The sequence below is a fragment of the Dinoponera quadriceps genome, unplaced genomic scaffold, assembly GCF_001313825.1.
Source record: "Dinoponera quadriceps isolate SergipeBrazil2010 unplaced genomic scaffold, ASM131382v1 scaffold942, whole genome shotgun sequence".
Lineage (NCBI taxonomy): Eukaryota > Metazoa > Arthropoda > Insecta > Hymenoptera > Formicidae > Dinoponera > Dinoponera quadriceps.
Window position 1 is genome coordinate 835,437 of NW_014555154.1, and position 22,845 is coordinate 858,281.

At 42.9% G+C, this 22,845-nt stretch overlaps 3 protein-coding genes and 1 long non-coding RNA gene across 8 annotated transcripts in view; 2 read left to right on the forward strand and 2 right to left on the reverse strand.

Annotated features, from left to right (window-relative positions):
* Nucleotides 1–110: 110 nt before the first annotated feature.
* On the reverse strand, nt 111–13,915 carry LOC106743139. 2 transcript variants are annotated; one of them, XM_014616685.1, is made up of 7 exons: nt 13,689–13,915; nt 7,243–7,574; nt 3,189–3,256; nt 2,701–2,953; nt 2,012–2,137; nt 1,593–1,872; nt 111–1,509 (listed from the first exon to the last, which is right to left on the reverse strand). In XM_014616685.1, exons 2-7 carry the CDS (start codon nt 7,440–7,442, stop codon nt 547–549), a joined length of 1,890 nt encoding a protein of 629 aa, XP_014472171.1. In that variant the 5' UTR covers nt 7,443–7,574; nt 13,689–13,915; the 3' UTR covers nt 111–546. The 2 variants fall into 2 exon arrangements, with proteins under 2 accessions (XP_014472171.1, XP_014472172.1); XM_014616686.1 differs by lacking the exon at nt 13,689–13,915 and adding an exon at nt 8,215–8,394.
* Nucleotides 13,036–19,647, forward strand: LOC106743143. 3 transcript variants are annotated; one of them, XM_014616694.1, is made up of 5 exons: nt 13,036–13,082; nt 18,289–18,502; nt 18,912–19,176; nt 19,334–19,411; nt 19,489–19,647. In XM_014616694.1, the coding sequence occupies exons 2-5, from the start codon at nt 18,363–18,365 to the stop codon at nt 19,603–19,605; spliced, it is 600 nt and encodes a 199-aa protein (XP_014472180.1). In that variant the 5' UTR covers nt 13,036–13,082; nt 18,289–18,362; the 3' UTR covers nt 19,606–19,647. The 3 variants fall into 3 exon arrangements, with proteins under 3 accessions (XP_014472180.1, XP_014472181.1, XP_014472179.1); XM_014616695.1 differs by lacking the exon at nt 13,036–13,082 and adding an exon at nt 17,900–17,968; XM_014616693.1 differs by lacking the exon at nt 13,036–13,082 and having other exon boundaries at nt 18,103–18,502.
* Nucleotides 19,105–20,074, reverse strand: LOC106743144. Its single transcript, XR_001374321.1, has 3 exons — nt 20,022–20,074; nt 19,751–19,878; nt 19,105–19,187 (listed from the first exon to the last, which is right to left on the reverse strand). It is a non-coding gene; the product is annotated as an uncharacterized LOC106743144 (long non-coding RNA).
* Nucleotides 19,842–22,845, forward strand: part of LOC106743135 (solute carrier family 12 member 9) — a 6,985-nt gene continuing 3,981 nt past the window's right edge. Inside the window, exons 1-5 of one of the 2 annotated variants that reach the window (XM_014616681.1) lie at nt 19,842–19,926; nt 20,783–21,060; nt 21,671–21,805; nt 22,116–22,453; nt 22,581–22,794. In XM_014616681.1, the coding sequence (XP_014472167.1) occupies nt 20,793–21,060; nt 21,671–21,805; nt 22,116–22,453; nt 22,581–22,794 (955 nt within the window). In that variant the 5' untranslated portion in view covers nt 19,842–19,926; nt 20,783–20,792. Of the gene's footprint in view, nt 19,927–20,226; nt 20,573–20,782; nt 21,061–21,670; nt 21,806–22,115; nt 22,454–22,580; nt 22,795–22,845 lie in introns of those variants that run through there. The other variant, XM_014616680.1, reaches the window with a different exon arrangement.

The following is a 22,845-nucleotide window of genomic DNA, read 5'->3' on the forward strand; positions in this document are numbered from 1 at the left end:
ACGACACCCGTCCTTTCCATTCGAGCTTTCGCATTTTCGCAGATTTATTGCTCCACCGTGTCTCGAATATAATTCGTAGCACAGGATCACCCCTATTCACAGGATATCTCTCCGATAGACTTTAGACTTTATTTCTCGTATCAATAAATAATAATGAAAATTATATCTAAGCATTTCTCTGCGGTGGAACCATCCACGATCTTCAAACGAAGATGACGACCGTGTATGATCGTGCGGCGCGCGGTAAAAAGAAAAATGCTAGAATTCCCTCGCGAATTCTATTCGTCGCAGAGACGCACGGCGCGTCGTTAGTATGAAACCATTGCGCGATTTAGCGTGAAAGTCGGACGGAGGCGCACGATACAGAACAGTGTACCGTGCAACATCGTGCGACGCCTCGCCCGTGGTAACACCCTTTCGAGCCTCTCGTTGCATCGAGCTAAACGTGATATTACGTTCGGAGTAGGGCGCGTCGAGAAATCGAGGAAACGTTAGGATTGCACCGGGTGATCCGTCGTAGACAGATCTTGTGCGTTCTCCTCTTCTTCAGAAAGATTTCCCCCTCTTGCCGTCCTCCTCGGGACTCTCGTCATCCCTCGAGCGCCTGGGCTCGGACACGTCGTTCAGACTGAGCGCGCTGTGTCGCCTGGGCTTCGGTATGGGGTTCACCTCGCTCAGCAGCTCGGGCTTCTGCTTGATCGGCTCCGAGATGTGCAGCTCGATCACCTTCACCGGCTCCCGGGGCGCCGGCAGCGGCTTGTCCGTCACTCTGACCACGTGGATGTCCTTCTGCTCGCGCGGCAGCTCCTTGAACTCGATCTTCACGCTGTCGGACTGCCCGGTCGTCACCATGTTCTCGAAGAAGTGCCGTCGATTCGCCTGTATGGACATTCTCGGGCTCGTTAGCGCGCCGTCTTCCTCCGCTCGCTCGGGCTCCTTGCGCTCGTTCTTGCTCTCCAGGGCCTTGATCTGCCTCTCGATCTTCTCGATCTCCTCTTTCACGGAGAAGCTGTCGCTGCGGGAGAGCGTGCTGGACGAGCCGGCTCCTCTCCTGAGGCAGACCTCCTCCTCGCTCGTGTCCTTGATGATCTCGATCTTCTCCTGCGACGTTCTGTGATACTCCACGTCGACGGGATCGTCCCGCTTCTCGGCGAGGCCCTCTTCGGCTTCGGGCGACTTCTCCGCCTTCGTCTCGATTTTCTCGGACGTCTCATCGGCGCTCCGGGCAACCTTCTCCTCCGAGTCCTCTCTCTCTTTCACGTCGTCGCTCTTGTCCGTCGCAACGCTCTGCGCGACGGACAATGTGTTCTCACTGATTTTTCGAAGCAGTGATTCCGTCTGCTCGCCCTCCTGCCGCGGTGTGTCCTCGTTCACGGTTTTATCTCCCTTCAAATCGCAGTTCTTCTTCACCATCTCGTCGATGTTCTCCGTCACTCGGGCGATATCGATGGGCTCGACTATCTGCAGCGGGACATTAGTGGCCTCGGCCGCGGCTTGCGCGTCGCTCTCCTGCGAAAGCGTTATAACGATGCGAGGTGCAAAAACGTATCTCAAATATCAACGTAATCGCCGGCCAAATGATCTACACGTACCTGAGGAGTCTCCAATTGCGGCTCCTTCCGTTGCGGCGGTTGCGGCGCTCTCCGTTTTTTGCGTCCGTACGTGCTCGCCGTACTGGTAACGGAGACGCAGCTATTGATAGACAAGTTGGACCTCCTCACCGCGTCCTGGCTGAATCTCTTGAAGACGTAATCCTCGGGAACGTTCTCATTCTCGTCCCTCAGAGTCACGTCGCCGGATCGGTGGGCCTCCTCGTCCAAGTCCGACGCGCCTGCGTTCAGTCTTTGCGACGATCTGTTGCCGAACCTTCGCCTAAGAAGAAAGAAATCGGTGAAGTCTCAGGAAAGAAGACTCGGTCGCTTCAACCAAATATTCAAATGTTGCACTTCGACATCTTGCAATGGGAGATTATTACTGTTGCGGGACAAACAAGACGAGCGTGAGAACTTACAAGGGTGGAATTGGCGTTCCTTCCGTTTGGTCGCGAAAGCTGATGTTTCCGTTCTCCTTGGACTGCTTGTCCTCGAAATTCAACGGCGGTATTTTGTCCGTCGGTCTCGGACTCACCTGTCCGAATCTGGAAAAGGAGCAATTAAATTGTCGAAGAAATCTTCGGTCTGATTCGCAAGGTCGCTGTTTCGATAAGGAACTCCATCGCTTTGAACACCCTAATTTTCTGATCCTAAAATCTGTACGGCCTCAGTCTTCTTCTAGATTAAATTCTGAGATCTACAGGCTGCTAACTGAATTATAATTTAGAATGCTTGAATAACACTACGTTATGTACGTTATGATTTCATTTCATTTCTTAACGAGTTAGTACTATTTGATAGGCGAAAAGAATGGGCGGAAGTAGTCTTCAGAAAGTATCGCAAAGTCAAAATAATTTAAAAAATATACTTAAAATACAAACTAAGATAGCGTCAAGATCCTAATTTGAGTGAGAAAATACATATTGGACGAACTTGCGACGAAAATTATGAAAGAAATCAATAGACCCGGAATATTTGTTAGATAAAAGACAAATTTGGTTAAAGCAGTTGTATCTTCTTTCGTATGTGGCCCGATGAAGTTCAACATGGAAAACATCAGATTAGTAAATAATTTTAGCTCGTCGGCTTTATTGTTTGTGACGTTCACCTTCTGGCCGGCGGCTTCGGGGTGAGATCGCCCATGATGGACGTCGTGGTGTCCTGCGGGCTTCCATCGTAGATCCTGGCGGGATCACCGTTCACCGTCGAACTCGAGTTGTATCTCGAGGCATTGTTGTCTAACGTATACTTCCTTCTCCTCGCTAAGGTGCCCAGCGCCTCGTCGAACTCCTGCTGGTCCTTGGACAAGCGTGCAGGTGCTATCGGTCTGTCATAAGGCTCTCTCTTGTACGTCGTCGATACTGTGGCATGCGATAAGTGGCGATTTTATTTTCACTCGCTGAAGTGCGACGCCGATTACGTAAACGCTGATACGACATTCTTTAGATTCACGATACGTAATAAGGACGAAGAGTGTTTATTTGCAAGATCTCTTAAATAGATATTTTCGAGAAAATCACAGTTTTGCAACGCGTAATCTCGAATAATTTCATGAGATTAAATTAGGTCCGACCAACCGAGAGTGAAAAATCATACCTGTTGTGATCGTCGACCTCTTTTCGTTCGGTTCCACGTTTTCCTTGCGCTTACCGAACAGCCCATTCCTAAACACAAATGCCAATATTCAGTCGAATCGTGAGTTCGCTATCAGTGGTTCAACGCTATCACTCACTCGGCCCGTAACGACCCGAGCGAGCGACGCGCGCACTCCGGATTTCGGATTAATGCGTGACCGTTATGTCATTCATTCAGCGACACTCTGATTCCATTATTAGGCGGCAAGTAACAATCGTGTCGCGAGTTTCGCGTCAGCTTCTTAACGGATCTCCACGCGGCACTTATGCGCACGCGAGGATGACGAGATTGCGAGTTCGCAATGTTTGACACACTTGGGACACGCCGGAGAGAGGTCATAGATAGCACGTAATCACTCGCGAACTCACGTCGCATTATTTGTTATTCCTAAACGTCTTGCCTCGATCAGGTCGGTCGGCGGGAATTAAGCCGAGGTAAAACAAAACCGAGCGGCTCGTTACGTCGCTTGCCTATTCACGAGTTTAAAAATAATCGCGAAAATCATCGCGTAGCGCGTCGCGTATACGCGCGGCCGACCTATGACATCACGAGCGAATTCTTATTTTATGCATCGCTACGGTACGTGGGGAGAATCGAGTGTGGATCCGGAGAACGGTGGCGGACGAAGTTGGATCGGCTCGCCGCGCGAGAACGAGTAAAACTAAAGAGCAAAAATACAAACGAGAAAGAACACTGAGAAAAAAGCGTTTTTAGTATTTGTGATTATAATTATGCAATTCGAGAGAATTGCAATCGGAAGAACAGTTTTAGTAAGTGTTATCATAGTTAGTTAATAGTTTCATAGTTAGTTAACGATAATAAACTCTACACTCAGAAAAAAATACATACATGGAATAAAATTAGTCTTAAATCAAGAATAGATATTCTCATATATGAGCAAGAATATTATAATCTTCTCAGGAGATTTTCAGTCTTGATTTGATCGAATTTATATTGATGTAAATATTATTTGAACTTAATTCAAGACTAAACAATCTCCTAACAAGATTATAATATTCTTAAATCTTCTAACAAGACCATAATATTCTTCATGTGAGAATATCTATTCTTGATTTAAAACTAATTTTTTTCTATGTAGTCGTGGTAATTATAAAAGTGACAACTATACGAGATTTGTACGTAGGATTAATGCACACAACTATCTTAACGAACTACTTCTTAGAAACTGTAATTAAAACTGAATGATATAGTTTAACCGCATAAATTATAGTTTATCGATAGTTATAGTTATCGTAATTATTTAGATATAGTTTTAATAATTATAAAATAGTTTATTAAATTATATACATTAAATCTACATATAAAACTCGTATAATTATCACCTGTATTACTATATTGTCCTCTGCATGCGTAAATTTCATGAAGTAAAATTTCACCGGTCAAAAGTGGAATAACAACTGAGTTACTCGAATTCGAGTGACTTTTCACTCCTACCGAGTCAGAATCCATTTTGAGCTTGAGTGAAACATCACTCTTGTGATTTCGAGTGACGTATTTTCGGCATCGCTTTGACTGAAAATACCGCCACCTTTTCACTTAGTCTGAATAAGATTCCTCTCTAAGAAATTTAGAGAGAACCTTACATGTAGATCGCTGCTACCATTTTTCGTTAGAACAAGTAGATATACGCAATAAAAAATTCTCCGTTACAAACGATCCACCAAAATTTTTGTATTTCTTAGCAGGGAGAATATATTAAAAAGTTCACAAATATGTTAGATTAATGTAATCACTTTATTAATATATTACTTTTTAACATATTCACTTCGTTAAAGTAATTTAAAATTGGGGGCGAACCGTTTGTGACACAAAATTCATTACTGTGTAGTTGGCACCGAAAATAACTGCAATTCTTCATGAGATTAACCATTTTTTCTCTCGGCGAAACTCCACGAGAAGAAGCTAAAATCCTGAAATGCCATCGCGCGCGCGCGGAAACGTCCTCTGCATTCGTGGCTGTTAAAAGCGCCGATTATAGTCATCCTCATTCCACTTAATATCACTTCCACTTCGCCGACGAGGCATGACCGATAATTTGAAGCGTTCTGCTCGCCGGTCTATGTGCTCTTAAGCTTCTGGTTAATTCGAACTTTCGACAAACTTTGACGATCGTGCTCGCGTACGCGGATCCTTCAGCGAGTCTCTCCCGGTTCTTCGGATATTCCGATTGCCAATCAGACCAGAACATTCGTTGTTTCTAATGAAAGTATTTTTAGGCACGTGAACACGAGAGTACCTGTACGAAGTACAGGCTTTTCGCAAAAATGCAGCACGACTTTTGCGCGATGTAATCGCGCCTAATATCGAAATCAGCGATCTTCTTCTCGCGTTACTCCGCAAAGATTCTCAGGATGTAGATTCATTTTTACTTATATATTACTTATGTGAGAGAAAAGTATCTAAAAAGTAAGAAAATATTTATTTGATAGGCATTAATAACATCTTTATTTGTAATAATAATATATATATATATATTTTTTTTACACTGAGAAAAAATGTATATAAAATATAATTTTCTTAAATAAAATATATTTATTTAAATCTATGGCTTTGCATGAAAGCAATTGTTTGTTCTATTTAAATAAAACAATTTATAGATTTGAAGAAATATATCATTAGCACCCAACGCGAATAAATATTTTTTAATTTTTTAATATTTTTTTCACTCAGTGTAGACTTTCTTAGGAACAAGATTGTTAACATTTTTAGGACGTCTCAGAGTAAAGAGAGAAAGAGACGATCGACTCTGGAATTTCCTGAAAAGCTCTCGTTATTATCTGTGATATCGAAACACGGCTTTCGAATGTGAAAATAACGATACTAACAAAAAGCTCAGTTATTGCTGATATCTTGATACGTTGTAGAGTGCATACGTCGTTTGGACTTTAGCCAAATGCCAGTGCTAGTGATAATCTAACTCTCTTACGAGAATGCAAGTTTAATGAACCCTCGCTTCGAATCATATATTGGCTTTCATTTGCACACATTCATGTTTACACCTATCGTGTGAAAGCTTTCTTCCGATTCCCCACGTGTTGTTTATTTATATTCGCCGACTCATTCAACTCGGTAACGCTAACGTCTCAACTTCGCGAGCGAAAAGCTAGTGTTTCCTCTTGAAATTTCGCAGCATATGCTTATTTCAAAAGTTAAGTCACCGGGTATCCGACAATTCCGGAATTCGGAAACTTGAAGGAATAAAAGCGATCGTTATACGGGCTTGGCTCGTTAAACCCGTATCAGAGACCGAGAATTAGATATTAAGATTCAACAAATCCACTTCAATTTAGACTTTAGCTCGTTTTATCTTGACTGTCAGTCGAGAGTTCCAGTCTTTAATCTCCGCGATTCTCAATCTTCAATATCAACGGAAATATAATCTCACTTCATATAATTGAATGTGAGAACCGGATGAAAACTCGATGACGAGAAATATGTCTATTAACCAGATCGAGAATATATGTCTGAATATTTATGCTGCAATTTAAAAAAAATTTCTGAATAAATCATAAAATCGTAGCTTACAAAGCAATACAAGAATATGACTTGCAGTTTTACGTAAACTGCAATTTTATACTAACACCTGTACCGTATAACGAATGACATTTTAGATATATATAACCTGTTACATGAGAATTGTTTTATAATAGACCTACAGGCAACAGAAAATTCAGTATTATATTAATGAAGTTATTTTTACCGTGTAGTCTACTACGAGCTATACGATCATATTTCCTTATAATGTCTGTTAACTCTCTAATGGCAAGGTGGATTTTCAACGTATCCGAGAAGAAGTCGGATCTGACTTCATGCTCTGTTTTATTCATTTTCCGTGTGTTCAGTGTACCAAATGAAAATAAAAATAATAACATGAAACATTCCTTAAGAAGGAAAACAACGCACGCTGTAAAATAAACGAAGCTGTGAGGTCAATCTAACCCCATCTTACTATCAGAAGGTTAAAACCCTATAGAGAAAAAAAGGAAACACTCACCAAGTAGACTTGATTGAGAAGCTGTGGGAGCGTTTCTTGCGGCTTCTGCCGAACGTCCAGAACTTATTCCTGGGTTCCTTGGGCGTCTTACCCTCGCGGTATATCGGCGGCTGCGAGTTCGTTATGTCGTCGTTGAAGGGGTTCAGGTGTTCCGGGTAATCGTAGATCGATATGCTGGGCCGCCTGGTCCTCGTCGACATGATTCACAGGGGCGCGTGTATTTCGATCGGTGCCACGGAATGACGAAACGGACGTTGCGGGGGACGCCTCGGTCATCGATTTCTCGTCATAACTCACCTCCCACGCGCGCGCTCCTCCTCGCGATCTGCAAGCTAATTTCACCGCAGGTATTAAGCGCGATCGTTCGTTGGCAAGGACGAAAAGGACGACGACGGCGAAGGAGAGCACGCCGTCGCGACAATTGTCGTTTTAAATCGAGCTCGCAATGCAGAACCGATGACGGCCGTGCACTCCGACACCGCCGCACGTGGTGTGACCTCCGGATTAATCTTGTAACCCCGCGGCTAAACAGACCCATGGGCACACACATCGTGTTGGCCGGCGCGATTAACCCGGTTAACAGGACAGGCTGATTACGCTGCACAGCTGTGCCGCGATGTTTGTATAATTCGTACGCGCGTTTCTTGCGTTCCTCCCTTCAATTACGCGATCCGATTGATTAACCATTCAGCCGCCGACGTCTTCGATCGTCGCCGATCGCACGCACATATCGGAGACTTGCACAAGCTCGTCGGATCGCGCGTGATTTCATTGGCACGAAAGGTGAATCATTTCCTCAGACTCGGGATTAGATAATCGCCCCGAAAGGTAGGAAGACGTGGACAATGAAACAGTAGATATCTCGACTGAACATAGCATGCACAATTTTGTTATTACTAATGAGAGAGAGAGAGAGAGAGAGTATCGCTGACAATCTGACGAACTTTCGCAGAGTTCTTTGCCTGATACTACCTCGTCTTCGTTGTTCGAGGCACGCGCGTGCACGTAGCCGTATCGACGTCACTCGCGGCACTCGGAGGCAAAAAATAAATTAATATCGTTGTCGTACAATCGTGATGTAAGCTACTTTTTGCGTTTAAATGTAAAGAGAAGCCGATACACTACGAGAGAAATCTCTTTTCGCACGCTGTGCAAAGACGAGGCGAGTCAGACGAGAAGAACGCTCGTTCGCTCGCTCGCTCGCTCGCGTACTAAAGCGCATCGCGCGGCTCAGCGTGTGCAAATAGTGGTCTAACAAACGCAATTAGCTCAATTAGCTCAGCGCGCCCTGTTTTCATCAGCGCGCCGCTCGAAAATCATACGCATGATATATGTGCGTGCGCGGTATCGCGAGTCCCGCATATGTTTCGTGTATTCCGTTTCGCGACGACGAACGAATGAACGACGCACACGTGCGAACGACGTAACGCAAAATACGCGCTTGAAGGTTTTATGCTAATCTACCTATCGAACGAACGCGACAGCCGCTCGAGCGCGAATCGCCCGCGAATGCAAATCTTTCACGGCGCGGAAGAGGTGTGCGCAAAAAGTGTAATAGTGTACGTCTAGGAGCGAGCATCGGAGAGGGGAGAAAAAAGGAAGAATGACCTACGATGAAAAAGATTTCTGAGGCTTAGATCCATATTAACGGTCGTTATATGAAACTCACTTGTCTCGGGATATTCAGATTTAAATTTAGAATTACGTGTGAGTTTTTCAGTTGAATAATTTAATGCCGAAAATATGTGGCACGTTAAGTTTGCAATCCCGCTGAAGGACTCGCATCTAACTCTAAGCTGAAATCGAAGCATCTGACAGGTTTCAAGCAACGATTATTAACGCGGATCTATATTCTAAAATCTGAATGTCTCGTTTCAAGTAATGATTATTAACAGCCTAAATTTAAGTATCTTAAGTAACGGCCGCCAATACGGGACTCGGTGGTCTCTACTTCGCAAAAGCATTAGACTCTTCAAGTTGGCGCGAGTGTCGACTTCGAACTGGCAACAAAGGATATGCGGACGAAAGGTGATAGGTCTGGGACGTTTGGTATATATTTCCTCGCGCGGAGATTAACGCTCGTCAGACGGGTCGAAAGACGGACGATCGATCGATCGTCCGATCGATCGCGACGATTGTGTGACGCACACGCCGAGTGCACGAGTTTCGCAACTCACCGCTGTCGCCGGCAAAAGGAACCTCTTTGTGTGCCGAGTTAACATACGTCGTCTTAACCGGTGCTTTTATGTACCCGCCGTTTCACAATAAGCGCCGACACATATCACCTGAGAGAGAAGCGACCGTCGCGAACGTAACGAACATAATAGGAGGGCACTAACGAGCACTACTAGTCACTCGGGCGTGACAAGGAAACGATTAGAACTTCCCCGTCGAACAGAGATGCGCAAACATTCGTCAAACGTTTCTCCAGCCGAGCCTCTCGGCTCAATTCTTTCGGCTTGTATGATCCCCATAGAAGTGGCCGAGGTGTTCGCGAATTCCCATCGCAGCGAAGACGATTACGCAAAGGGAACTTAATCTAATCTCGCTGCTGACGAGAGACATTTTACTGGCGCAAGCGCTTCGTTTAATTGCTAAACCGCGCGATGACGCGAATGAATATCGATCTCTCGATCAAGCCGACGACGAGGAGGGTTGCACTTTCGCATGAAGTTCGCGAGACGGATATCGCCTCGAAATCCGCATCCGTCGGCCGCACCTAAGCAGATAGATAAGCAAACGGCGATGTTTCGTATCACGATGAGTGCGAAATAATTTTTCGTGTTGACGATTCCCTCGACGAATTCAAGCTCATGGGAGAGCGCGTAGCTGACAATTAACGATCAACGTGCCGTTTAATTGCCAGCTGGTTTAATTGACACGCGGCGTCTAAGTTTGGCCGGATGATTCACGGCGTATCGGCTCAAGCGAGCACGCAACAATGCAACTTATCTTATTTTCATCCGTCACCGAAGACGTCATCGACGCGTCGTGATGCGGTTAGAGAGTTGGAGACATGGGCCTGACAATAGAGATGAACGAATATATACAGAGTATCCGATAATTATCTCGGGGTTCGTGGTGTGTGCAGGTGAAACGGTTACAGAAAGATTCATGTAGGAAGTTTCTACTCAGCCAATTACTCTCTCGACCGAATTTTAATACAGCTGAACGTTCGGACGAATGTTCCCAATCACAGAGTAACAAAAATTCTCGCGTGACCGAAATTTCATTTCTTGCGCGACCGAAATTTCATTTCTTATCGTACAGTTTTTCATCCGGTCCCTATTTATTTGCAGGAACTGAGCTTCTTCCGTGTAGCCATCGACTACGGTTTCGAAACGCTGAGTCTTCTTCATTTTTATCTTCGCCAAGAGGAAAACGAACGAGCCTAGCAATTACGTTTACATCTTGAAATAACGAAATGACGTCTTCGTATGCTGTAATCAAGACGCTTTCGAACATTGTACTCAAATTAAAAGTGACTCATTTATCCGTATCTTCTCACACTCTCGTGAGCGAACGAAAAGTATCGATACGCGCGCTCGAAACAAAGTCGACGAAGCGCGGGAAAAGCCTTTGTTTAAAGCAAGAAAGTCGATTATCGCGCCGCACGCGTAAACACGGCGATTTTCTGGCTACGACCCAGGTTCTCGCGGTCGCTCCACTTCAACGGCGATATTTTTGGATCTCGGGAAATTTAACGGAATTGTATCACGCGAAGAGACGTCGGCGCGATGATGATTCCTCTCCGGAGGAGGTCGCGACGACGCGCTCTCCTCTTCTTTTGTCTCGGACTGCGGAATCAACGCGCGCTGCGACCGTTAACGCATGCGAGAAAAAAGCGTCTCCGTTCTGAATCTCAACGAGTAACTGGCGAAACGGGTTTATCCGGCGGATTCCCGAGCTTTTCAGATCTATAATAAAGGCGGACGAACGGCAGTGCTTTCTGTAACTTGCTTGTATTTTACGATATAAAGTATACGCGGGTAAGAATCAGTAAAACGTCAGTCGGAACGTTTCAATCACTTCTTGTGGTCATCCTCGGCTGATATTATTCATATAAAGATCAATCGTAAAATGTAATGAATAGAAGCGTAGGAACTTTGAACTTGCTGACGGATGCACAGATAACATTTATAGATAATTTGATGTCCGCTCTTCCGGGATTAGTAGATTACTTTCAGGATCGCCAAGGAAAATTCATTTTATGCTTCATTCCATCTTTATTTATCAACGGGTTAATAAGAAGAGAGTAGACGGAAATAATTTTCAGAAAGTACCACAAAAATAATTATAAAATACAAATTAAGGAAGCGTGAACATCCTATCCTAATATGACGAGAGGGCTATGCTTGAAAGAACTTGCTGAATTATGAAACAAGTCAATACACTCGGGGCATTTATCAGATAAAATACAAATTCGGTTACGTATATTCGGTTATGCAAGATAATGCAGTTATATATTTCGTATGTGGTTCGATGAAATTCAACATGTGAGACATTGAAGGGGCGAGTAATTTTGGGTGATACATGTTGGCCAAACGCTTCGAAAATTTTCGGATACGATTATTTATATTATATATATTATTTTCGGATACGACATACGATTAAATGAATTCAATATAAAAAACATCAAAAAATATACGTCTTTTCTCCAAAGTTAAAAATCTATGTCGCAATAATTAATTTTGATACTGATCGTGACATGTTATTGGTATAGGATCATTTAAGAAACCTGACGAGACAGGAAAAACGATGATAAATACTTTCAATTAGAATATAGTGATTTTTTTGATAAGGAGATATATTGTAAAGTATACAAGCAAATTACACCCCCCGGCTCTCATTGTCTTTATTATATTTATCTGATTTCAATTTTTAAAAGAGCCTTACTATCGTTCGATCGCTATTAACCCGGAAATAGTCACCTTATTTTTTTTCCAAGTTTTTTCACGAGTAAACGATTACGAGAATTTGATTCTGTTTTTTTAATATTTTCTTGCCTCCTCTTCGTTTTTCTTAAAAATTAGTGAGTAGATCTATAATGCCTCTAAATTAGCGAGTAGATTTATAATCTCTCTAAATAAGAAATCACAGGGCAATCGATAATATGTTATATTTTGCTAATAACAGCGACTTTTAATTGGGATTTAAATGATCCCAAGTGAGTATTCCCGGGGTGAAAGAGAAATCGTCGATGCGACTTGAAGTACTTCTCGCATTTTTCTCTCCTTGCAACCTCGGATACGCAGAATCAATATTCGACTTTCTCAGCCGCATTAGATTCCTCGACGTATAACGCGCAGATAAGATAATCTCACCAACGGGAGGTTCAATAAAAATTTCATTTTTTATCTCCCGTCGATAGAATTTTTTACGAACGCCAAGGAACGAACGAACGAAAGACAAGAAGCGTGACCGCCGATAATGCCGCGAGCTCTCGGCGTTTCCTCGCGAATTTTCGCGATACGCGGCGCCGCTGACGCGCGTTTCGTATCGGACGGTCATTAAGAACGAGTATCAATTAGCGCGCGCGCGGCCCGGCTCATTTCTAAAAATCACAGCCGTCAAAAATTCGCCGCGACGAGGCCGATCGCAGGCTTCTTAAGTTTCTCAGCGCGGGCTTCTCGCTCGTGCTTTCGAATGCGCGAGAAAGCCCGCCCGAAAATAGAATCCCCTCGCGCGACTAGCCTCGACGGGGAGGATCCTAAGGAGGGGGGGGGGGAGGGAGCGGAGAGAGGGAAGGATCGGGAAAGTAGATTTTGTAGATTAGAGGATCATTTCACCGCCGCCGAATAGATTACATCGCGTGTGCCGCGGTCTGTGACTAGCGCGGGGTATGGATCATTAATAACTTTATTACCGGACGAAACGGGCCAAGGATCCGCGCTTCTCTCGTAGCCGTCGGCGCCGTCGCGGGAGGGAACGACGCGCGAGCCGCGGCGGAACGTCGCGGCGCGGCAATTAAGCGCGTCACCGATCGAAGGGGGTATTAGCGAAATTATTCGCGTCTTACAATCGGACTCGCATTATCTCGGGGGCAATTTTTAGGCATGACGATGTCGACGGTGAGTCGTGGCGATTACACGTCGCCCCGCCGGTGTCACCGAGTGCAATCGCGCGCGCGTGACTTGCGGCGCGTTATCGCGCGGATTACGGCGGTTATACAAATCTAAACACGGCCACGTTCGCCTCTCTCTCTCTCTCTCGTCTTCAATATCAAAAAAAAAAACGTCAACAAATATTTGCTTCGTTCTCCGAAAGCGTAGCGGCGTGAGCTTACGTAAGAGCTCGAGAGCTCGCGTGTGCAAATGACGCCTCGCCGACGGTAACGATTCGTCCGTGAGACCGCTGATGATTGATCGGATCGCGACGGGCATGTCGCGCAGGAGATTCGCGATTTCGACGCGCAAATACGCGGGTAAGGGGTGGTTCTTACTTACGTAAGTGCGTCTCTCCGTCTGTCCGTTCCGATGGGTCAGACCATCGTAAGACGTAGGTCGAAGACGCAGAAGTCCGGCCTCGGCGCGATACACTTTCACAAAATTGATCGCGCGGCCGGCGACACGCGCGAATCGAAATTCGACGTGCGTTGCGTGCGAGCGAGCGACGCAAAATTTCTCACCCTATCACCGCGAGCCACGCCGGCCGACTGCGGGCCGTCGCGCTCAAGTTCGGCCGCTGTCGCGGTCCTTCGGCCGTCTCCGCGCCTCGTGCGAGTTTCGCGCCACGCTCAGCGGCGAGCGCGATTGGCTGAGAGCCGCGCGGGACGTTTGAACTGCCGGGGGTCGTGCGCGCGGCCGCGTTTGTATTCGAGCGATGCGATTTTCGACTTGGGGGAGGGGGGGTTTCCGCGACAGATTTCGGAAGCGTAAGACATTTCGTAAGACGTTTCGTGAGACGTCGTTAATTAGTGGAAATTAATAATAAGAAGGATGTCTTACGGTGTGCGCGCGCATTTGCGAGTCGCGAAGCGAGACGCGAGTTCGATGAGGTTTTACGAGCAAACTCGAGCTTTACGGGAGGAATGCGCGAATGCCGGCAAAAGCCGCGGTATTCTTGGTATCGAAAGTTCGTTTAATAAATCGCAACGCTACCGGCGCTGACTAATGCCGACTGAATGCAGGCCCGCGCACTTCTAAGCGCAGGACGCATGTTTATGTCGCGTAGGTAGGCGTCAGTGGAACTCGCTTGGAAAGTTGCACAAGAAAAGACGCGGGTTCGCCGCGGCAAAAGCGCGCACAGCCGTATTTTACGTTTTACAACTTGAAACCCTCGTGGAAACCTCGTCGGGATTTTCGCACCGGAGGAATATTTAATGCGACGCAGGCATATTTCAGGATAAAAGTTCAACGATAACGCGCGCTGAAAGTAGCGCTTGCTATTTTTTCCGCGTGATGCAACTGTTTATCGACTCAATAAAACATGGAAATACGCGGACGGCTAGCGGAAACCTTGCGTCTATAATCTCTCCTTTTTTCCTTCTTATATTCATTCCGCAATTATCGCGTGCATTTTTTGTAAAATAAAAACCTCCGGCGTCTCAATAAACGCGAGATATCTCGAAAGAGTGTATTTCGATCGATGACGGCGACGTGACATCGCCAGGTTAAGCGTTATGAGCACGATTTGCACGTCAATGAAAAACTTTCGAGGTCCCGTATTGCGACTTGCGAATTAATTCGCAATTAATCGCGGCCGCCGCAAAAGCAAGCAAGTCTCCGGTTTTTCAAGTCGCGAGCTCGATCCGACGGTATGCGACAATCATTGCCAAGGTATGAAAAATTATCACACGACTTATCCTGTCCCGAATGCTCGTATCTCGGCTGAATTTTATACCGATCGCATCGCGAAACTGATAAGATAGCCCGTATCGCGCAACTTCACGCTAAGTTCGTTTGCGATACTCCCGTTAGATGTGCAAAGCTAGTTAAGCGGATAAAGCCGAAGAGACTTGACGAGTCGAAATTTCGGCCCGTTATTAAACCTTTAAGTTACAACATAGGAGCTAAGATGGCAAAATAAGTTCAACTTCAATTCTACACAGAGAAAATTATTATTTATACTTCGAAGAAAAGCAATTATTCGAGTACTTGCTTTTCTTCGCAGCACAAGTAATATTTTTCTGTGTATAATAATATAATATAATACGTCTATTTTGACCCTGATGATGTCTTAAATTTCCATTTTCGCTGTTTTTTAACGTCAAAATAGGTTGTTAAAAGTAGCATTAAAATTCAATTTGGAGAATTATAGGTTCAAGAGAAAAGTTAAAAAGAGTCAGTATATGATAAAGTCTTAAATCACTAATAGATATTCTCATATATAAATAAGAATATTATAATATTCTTAGAAAATTTTGGAATTAAGTGCAAGTAATACTTACATCAATACAAATTCAATCAAAGCAAGATTAAGAATCTTCTAAAAAGATTATGATATTCTTGGTAAATTAAAATTTTATTAATCTATAGGCCATCTAAGTAGGCGCAAACTATCTTTAAAAACATCAAAGGAGCATCAAAATTTCGATTCGAGTTCTAAAAACGCGAAGGAGAGTCTCATGCGACATCGAATGATTTTCGAAGTATGATTTGCGAAATAAATACGCGTACATACGCGACGCGTCCTCGCGTATCTGCGCTCGAGTCGGCCAGTTTGAGACAGCGAGGATCTGTGAATCTTTTGAAATCATTAAACTTTATTACGCCATAATTCGAGCATTGTACGTGAGCATAATGGAGCCGGCTTTCAAGAGCAGAGGCGCAATGAGACTGCCTATTGAAAATAATTACGGAATGATCTCGATGCCGCGATTGATACGGAAAGTTTGTCGCACGGAATCCCTTTGTCCCTTTAATCATCTGACTTAACCTGACCTAAAAATGTGACCTTGTCGACAAATAAGACGGAAAGATTCATATTACACGTCTGACGAATGGCACGTCCGTTCTGCTTGCGAAAAACGCGCGTTTCCGTGTGTTTATACGCGCTAACGTTAATTAGAGAGAAACAATTAATTACTCTCGCCATTACGAATTCCTTTCGAAATTGCAAATTATCTCTCCAGGGAAATCCACAATTAGCTGTTTCCCCCTTGCTGGTGCAGTGAAAATTGCTGGAAATAAGATTTCCTCATCGCGCGCGCGCTTTTCTCAATCGAATTATGAAGCGCCGCGAGATACTTTAATAGGAGCAGCTTACGAGATGACCCATTTTCATCGGTTTGGCTCAAGTGCTCGATAGATCAACAACAGTTAAACCTCGTTAGAAAGCGAGGCCTTTGTTCTCGCTGACGATGGAATTTGGTAATGGTAATGTGCCCTGATACATTAAACCTTCTTAAATAATTCGAGAAAGTAATACGGGGATCGATCAATTCGGACGACGAAACCATCAGTTATGTACGGCCAGTCACAAAAGGTTGCAACACATTTTTTGACTACAAGTTTCAGATCGCATTAGGAACGCAATTTGTTTTTCTTTATTAATTGTTTACGTATGCAAATATTTACAATTTTTTTTTACATAAAGGCAAAAATATTTTCGAATTTATATCAAAATGAAATTTTAAATTATATTTTTATATAAAAGTATACAATTAATTATCCTCTTATATATCAGTATATAATTAATTTTATTTTTATGTAAAAACGTTCAACTAATTTTTTCATAAACGTAAATAATAAATTTTGAGTTTTTTACTTAAACATTTCCTATGTTCGTAATTTGATATTTTTTTCCGCTTGGATTTGTAGCAGATTTGTAAATTATCTTCAATTTCAAATAATATGTAGTTACAAACACGATATCTTAAAGCGATATTTAAATTTTCCGGTTTTCATTCTTATTTCAACGACAAAACTCTGCGGCAACCAGTTACAAATTTAAGTTCGTTGTGTACGGCTTCCAGTTTTAGAAAGGCGAAAAATTATCGGCTGCGAAAGCAATATTAACGCGCTCAAACGCGCGCCAGTCTGTCGTGTTAACGCGATGTTCCAAGGAAACCTCACGCTCGACGTACTCGTATCTCCGCGAGTTGTCTGTTTAAGATCGCTCGTATTGTTTTCCGCGAAAAGTATATCGCTGCGAACGTGTCCTAAAAAGCAACGACAACGCGGGCCTGCTACGTCGGTCTTACGAGCGGTTCGATTAGCGACGCGCGTCCGTTTGGACGCGGGCGTCGCGAGCAAAATGGCAGGAGGTCGTTGCATTAAAATACATAAACGCGCGAGCGTGTGTATAATAAATTGCGAAGACCCGGCGCGAAAAGCAAGGCACCGCTCCGCTCCACATCGCGCGCTGCCGGGGTGCACGCGTTGCGCTAATTCTTACGTAATCGCGCGGACAGAAAATCCGGACTGCCGCCGCACACCGGGGAGCGCGACTCCGTCGACACGTACGACGGTAAATGGCTCGGTATGCAAATTTAAGTGCAGGAAGATCCATCCGTTCGTTAAACGCCGCGAAGGCCTCACCGCGTTAACCCACGCGAATTTTTTGAGCGATCGCGCGAGCGAGCGAGCGAGGAAAAGCCGCGCTTCAGCGAGCGCGTGGAACTTCGTCGTGAAGTCTCGGAGAGCGGAAGCTATCGGTCGATCCTTTTTTTATTCGCTCCTTCCCTCGATATTCGATTCGTCAAATTATGTTCAAGGTTCACCTTGAGAGAACGTCCGTTCTATAATCTCGTCATAGTCACGTCGATCGATCGCTGCGAAATGATGTGAGAAGTTGGCGATTAAATAGGAGCTTTGCGCCGGGAGAAAAAGTTTTTGTTAGCACGGCGAGATTTGTTTGGACGGCAAAAAGATTTGTTAAGAGTATCAACTGCCGCCAATTGTGCCAACTAAATTTTATTGCCGTATGACGTTTTGTTGTGATAGCAAAATTATTTTTTTCCGCGTAACAATTTTTTCGATATCACTATAGTGATAAACAATCTGCTACGACAAAGGAAAAATTTTTTTCGTGCAGCTTAGAATGTTAAGGAGATCGCTAAAAAAAGATTAAAGATGCAGGAAGTTAACGATGACACGATTTCAGAGGAACGACAAAGAGGAGATGCAAATTTTCATGAGCAAGATGAAAGAAAGCAGGCGGGCAAATCGGTAGAGAAGATGCGTGTGATTGAGGAAGTAGAGAAATTCGATGCAAACGAAGCGGATAAAAATATCGTGGAATTTTTACGGATGAAGGGTCTGAGTGAAGATCTCGTGAAAAAGTTGATTAATACCGATCTCACGGATGAGTATGTCAGGTTAGTTTTAGTAACATGAATCTCGAATTTTTATATCAGTGAAAATTGCAATTTGATAAAAATATTGCAAGTTACTAATTTAATATCAATAAACAACCTTGAAATGTTTCTTGTTAATTTCTTGAAAATAAATATTAATTATATTTTTATGTAAAAATATGTAATTAACTTTCTTTTTATAATAGTGTATAATTAATTATATTTTTATGTAAAAATGTTCAATTGATTTTTGCAAAAATATAATTTTTTTTTTAATTAAAAAATTACCTATGTTCATAATTTGACATTTTCTCTATTTGGATTTGTAACAAGTAAATTTTCTTCAATTTCAAACAACAAAATAAAAATTCACATACAGACTGCTTTTATATTGTTTTTCAGGTTTGTTTAATTGTTTTTACTTCCATAGGCTTTTGAAAGCTTTGTATTTCGATGACAACGACATTGGGAACTTACGAGATCTGTGGCGAGCGAAGAATCAAGTCAGCAAAAGCAATGACTCAACTGATTCCAGTATATCCGGCGATTCATTGTTGGACGCGCACTTGTCACAGAGCAGTCTTTATTTAAAACGTGTTCTCAGCAAACCTTTGATCGAAGCTCTTCGCGAAATCATAGCAACGAAACCGGCTGATCCTGTAGAGTACCTGGGCCATTGGTTACTCAATTTCAAAGTCAGTTAATTCTGGAACACAGAAATCTTTTTTTGCAACGTTATATAGAAAATATGCGAAAAATATAAGATCACATAAAATTTACCAGAATCTTATAAATAAGTGTTAACTTATACAAAATATTTTCTTTTTCTTATATCGGATATGTAAATTTTAGATTTGCGAAGAACAAAGTATACGTCAAAAAGAGAAAGAATTGGAACTGTTGATCAGTAGAGAAAAACTACAAATGAAAGTATGAACGAATGATAATTATCAGCTGTTATTAATTTTATCATACATTTGATATTTTATTTATTTTCTGCGCAATAGAAAGTTGAAGATAAAGAACTTCTTCCCATCGAGCTACAGAAAGAAGAGGAACCTGGTGAGGATTGGAAACATTTCTGTTACGAAGAATCACAAATTGATAATGTATCCGATTTATAAAATAGAATAAATTGAAACGCCCGAATGGAGACTCGAAATAAAGCAAACAGAGATAACGGTAGATAATGATTTTTTCTTATAACTTATTAGTTTCTTATACAATTATGAAGAATTAAACTAATGATAAGATAAGACTAATACAAACCAAATTCAAATGTATATGCGCCAAGAGACGCAATAAGCGGTACACACTGCATCGATAAATTTCTACATCAAGACGTTTCGATCGTTGGTTACGATCGTTAAAAAGTTCGGCGGCGACCCTTACCGAACCTGTAACGAGAGTTCTGGAACATATTCTCCGAATCGATAACGCACGAGGTAAATACACGAATACAAAGTTTGTTAATTACTATAAATACAGAGCGATTGGATACGAAATTTGAAATACGGAGAACAACCAATTCTTATCTTACCGTATCAACATTCGGATCCGAAAAGACGCCATGTTTCGCAAAGTTTACGACGCGTTATCTGGTGGGGAACTTTCGAATCAAATCAACTGGCTGAATTACGTCTATGGGCTGAATATGGTTACAAATCTTAGGGAATTCTCCGTACACGTTTGCCAACCTGGTTTAGCACACGTCGTGTACGATAAGTTGCAGTCTTGAGAAAAAGTAGACTATGCGATAAGGGAAAGAGCGTTTCCTGGTAACGCGCGCAGGTTTATTAACCTCAAACCGAGAGATGTGTTGTCGTTCGAACGAGTGTGAGTTTAATATCGGTGAATCTCCGAATCTTAGGGCGCTGCGAGTGACGTGCCTCAGCGTTAGCGGGCGCGTCGAGGGGAACGTGCGTTTGATTGGTCGAGCGCGCGTGTTATAACGCGTATCTCGACGCGGGCAATGAGAACTGAACGCTAACATTAGAGTGTTGACGTTCAACGCATGACATCATCTCCCACGACTCTAACTCGATTATATATACCGTTTTGTATTTTCCAATGCGCACGAGGAAGGCCTAGGTGAGTGTTCGAGAGTTGATCGAATCTGTCTCTCATCGAATCGTCCATTTGTTTCCGCTTGCTTCCGTGTGCTAATGTTTGACACCTACGTAAACCCAGGCGTTGCGTCATTGTTACGAACGTGTCAGATCGCGAAACACAAAGAACGATTCTCTCTCGGCTCGCCTGAAATAACTTCATCTGAGGTATATGGGAATATTGTTTGTTTAGCAATATCGAGATGATAGCGTCGGAAGTTGGCTCCACTAATACGGAGCCTGTACAAGTCAGGATCACAAGCGAAAAAGCCCCGTTGATTCATGGCAGAAGTATGTTTCAACGATTAAGCAATATCTTCAAGACCAGGAGAATGCAACATCCGGAAGGAGACGGCTACGTCGAGTTTGGCAATCTGGGTATAGATAGCACTCGTACATTAGGAACCTTCGCTGGCGTCTTCAGTCCGGTCACATTGTCTATGTTCAGTGCCTTAGTTTTTATACGAATGGGTGAGTAACAGTTCACATCCCAGATAGCACAGAGGTGAATGGAAAAGTTTATAGGTCGGTATTCGTAGTTAGATCTTATGTTCTTATCTTTATGTTCTTATGTTTAAAACTGTTTAAAGTTCAGATGTTTCGTAACTAACAAAATAAGTCGTACAGCATCTGAAGATGAACTTAAGACGGTCTTGTATATAAGATCCGGCTATGAATATCAGCCATGGAGAATTCATTTTATAGAATATATATAGAATTAGAAAGAAAGAGAGAGAGATAGAGAAAGATGAATATCTGAAGATATCGATTCTCAATATTTATTGGATATTTTGTATTCCTCTTTTTGTTCATAAATACTATTTTTCTTAAAATAAATATCCATCGACACAAAGTCATTCTATATAAATACTTCGGGAAATTCTTAGGAATTCCAATCATGATGCAAGTGATTTCCAGGATCATTTTTATATTATATAATATTTTTCTATTAAGAATAACAATTCAAAATTACAATTCAGGAAAGAAGAACATTTTAGGAACATTTGAAGAATTCATCGTGCTCTCTGGGATGAAAGTCTTGTATTCTGTAGTACCGGCTGAAATTATTAATTTTTTGCAGGATATATCGTCGGCAATGCAGGATTACTCGTTACTCTGACGCAATTTATAATTGCATATGGTATTTTATTATTCACGGTCGCATCTGTTTGCGCTATATCGACCAACGGCGCAGTGGAAGGCGGCGGTGCTTATTGTATCCTTATTTTATCAAGCAACACAGCAACAGCTGTATATTATTTCCATCAAATGAACACCATTCAACCTATATTTTTTATCTGGTAGAAATAAAGCTACACCAGTTTGTCATTTCGAGATAGCTTATCAGTGGATTGATTTGCTTTATTATCCATGTCTTGCTCATGTTTCATGTATCATCATGCTGGTGCAATAATTGAGAAGCTCAATAGGAAATCGTAGAAATATGAATTTTTTATATTGATAATTAAGAGCGTGAAATTTATCGGACATTTTAAAAAGAATTTTTCCGATTAATCAATATGCAGTTATGATCAGCCGCACGTTAGGACCTGAATTTGGCGGTTCCATCGGCACTCTCTTTTTTATGGCCAATATAGTCTCCAGCGCGCTTTGCATTTCCGGCTGCGCTGAGGGTTTGGTTGAGAACTTCGGGCCATCTGGTTACCTGAGCGGCACGAGTGGACTCATACCAGATGGCCGGTGGTGGAGATTTTTATACTGTTCTCTATTGAACACCGCCAATCTTCTGGTTTGTCTAATCGGAGCCGCAATGTTCGCGAAAACCAGCGTCGCGATCTTGGCGGTCGTTTGTATCTGTCTAATCAGTGTTTTCATCAGTTTCTTGGCGCAAGGCGCTATGGAGGTAAATGTAATTTTATACATGTATCTGAAACATGTAAATTTTTTGTCGTAAATCTAATCATTTGGTATAATCGCAATTGAGCTGTAACTAATTGGATGTAACCGATCAAACTTACTCCTTCGATCAGATACCGATACCGGACGCGAACATGTTGGTGCAGAATGCAACGGACCACGTGAATGGAAGTTACACAGGTCTTCTGTCTTCTACGCTCTACAACAATCTCTATACGAATTACAGCGCCGATTATTCAAGCAGCGGGACATTGACGGATTTTGCGAGCGTCTTCGGCGTGCTTTTCAGCGGTGTAACTGGAATAATGGCGGGTGCGAATATGAGCGGTGAGTAAGGTGACTTTTTGTATTCGATACATTAAACTATATATATATATA

Coding starts and splice junctions, on each gene's coding strand:
- LOC106743139 (XM_014616685.1), bottom strand. CDS start 7,442: ATGTCGACGAGGACCAGGCGGCCCAGCATATCGATCTACGATTACCCG. Junction 2,954..3,188: donor GAGGTCGACGATCACAACAG/GTATGATTTTTC, acceptor CGCATGCCACAG/TATCGACGACGTACAAGAGA. Junction 1,873..2,011: donor GGAACGCCAATTCCACCCTT/GTAAGTTCTCAC, acceptor CTTTCTTCTTAG/GCGAAGGTTCGGCAACAGAT.
- LOC106743143 (XM_014616693.1), top strand. CDS start 18,258: ATGCAGGAAGTTAACGATGACACGATTTCAGAGGAACGACAAAGAGGA. Junction 19,177..19,333: donor ATTGGTTACTCAATTTCAAA/GTCAGTTAATTC, acceptor TGTAAATTTTAG/ATTTGCGAAGAACAAAGTAT. Junction 19,412..19,488: donor GAGAAAAACTACAAATGAAA/GTATGAACGAAT, acceptor TCTGCGCAATAG/AAAGTTGAAGATAAAGAACT.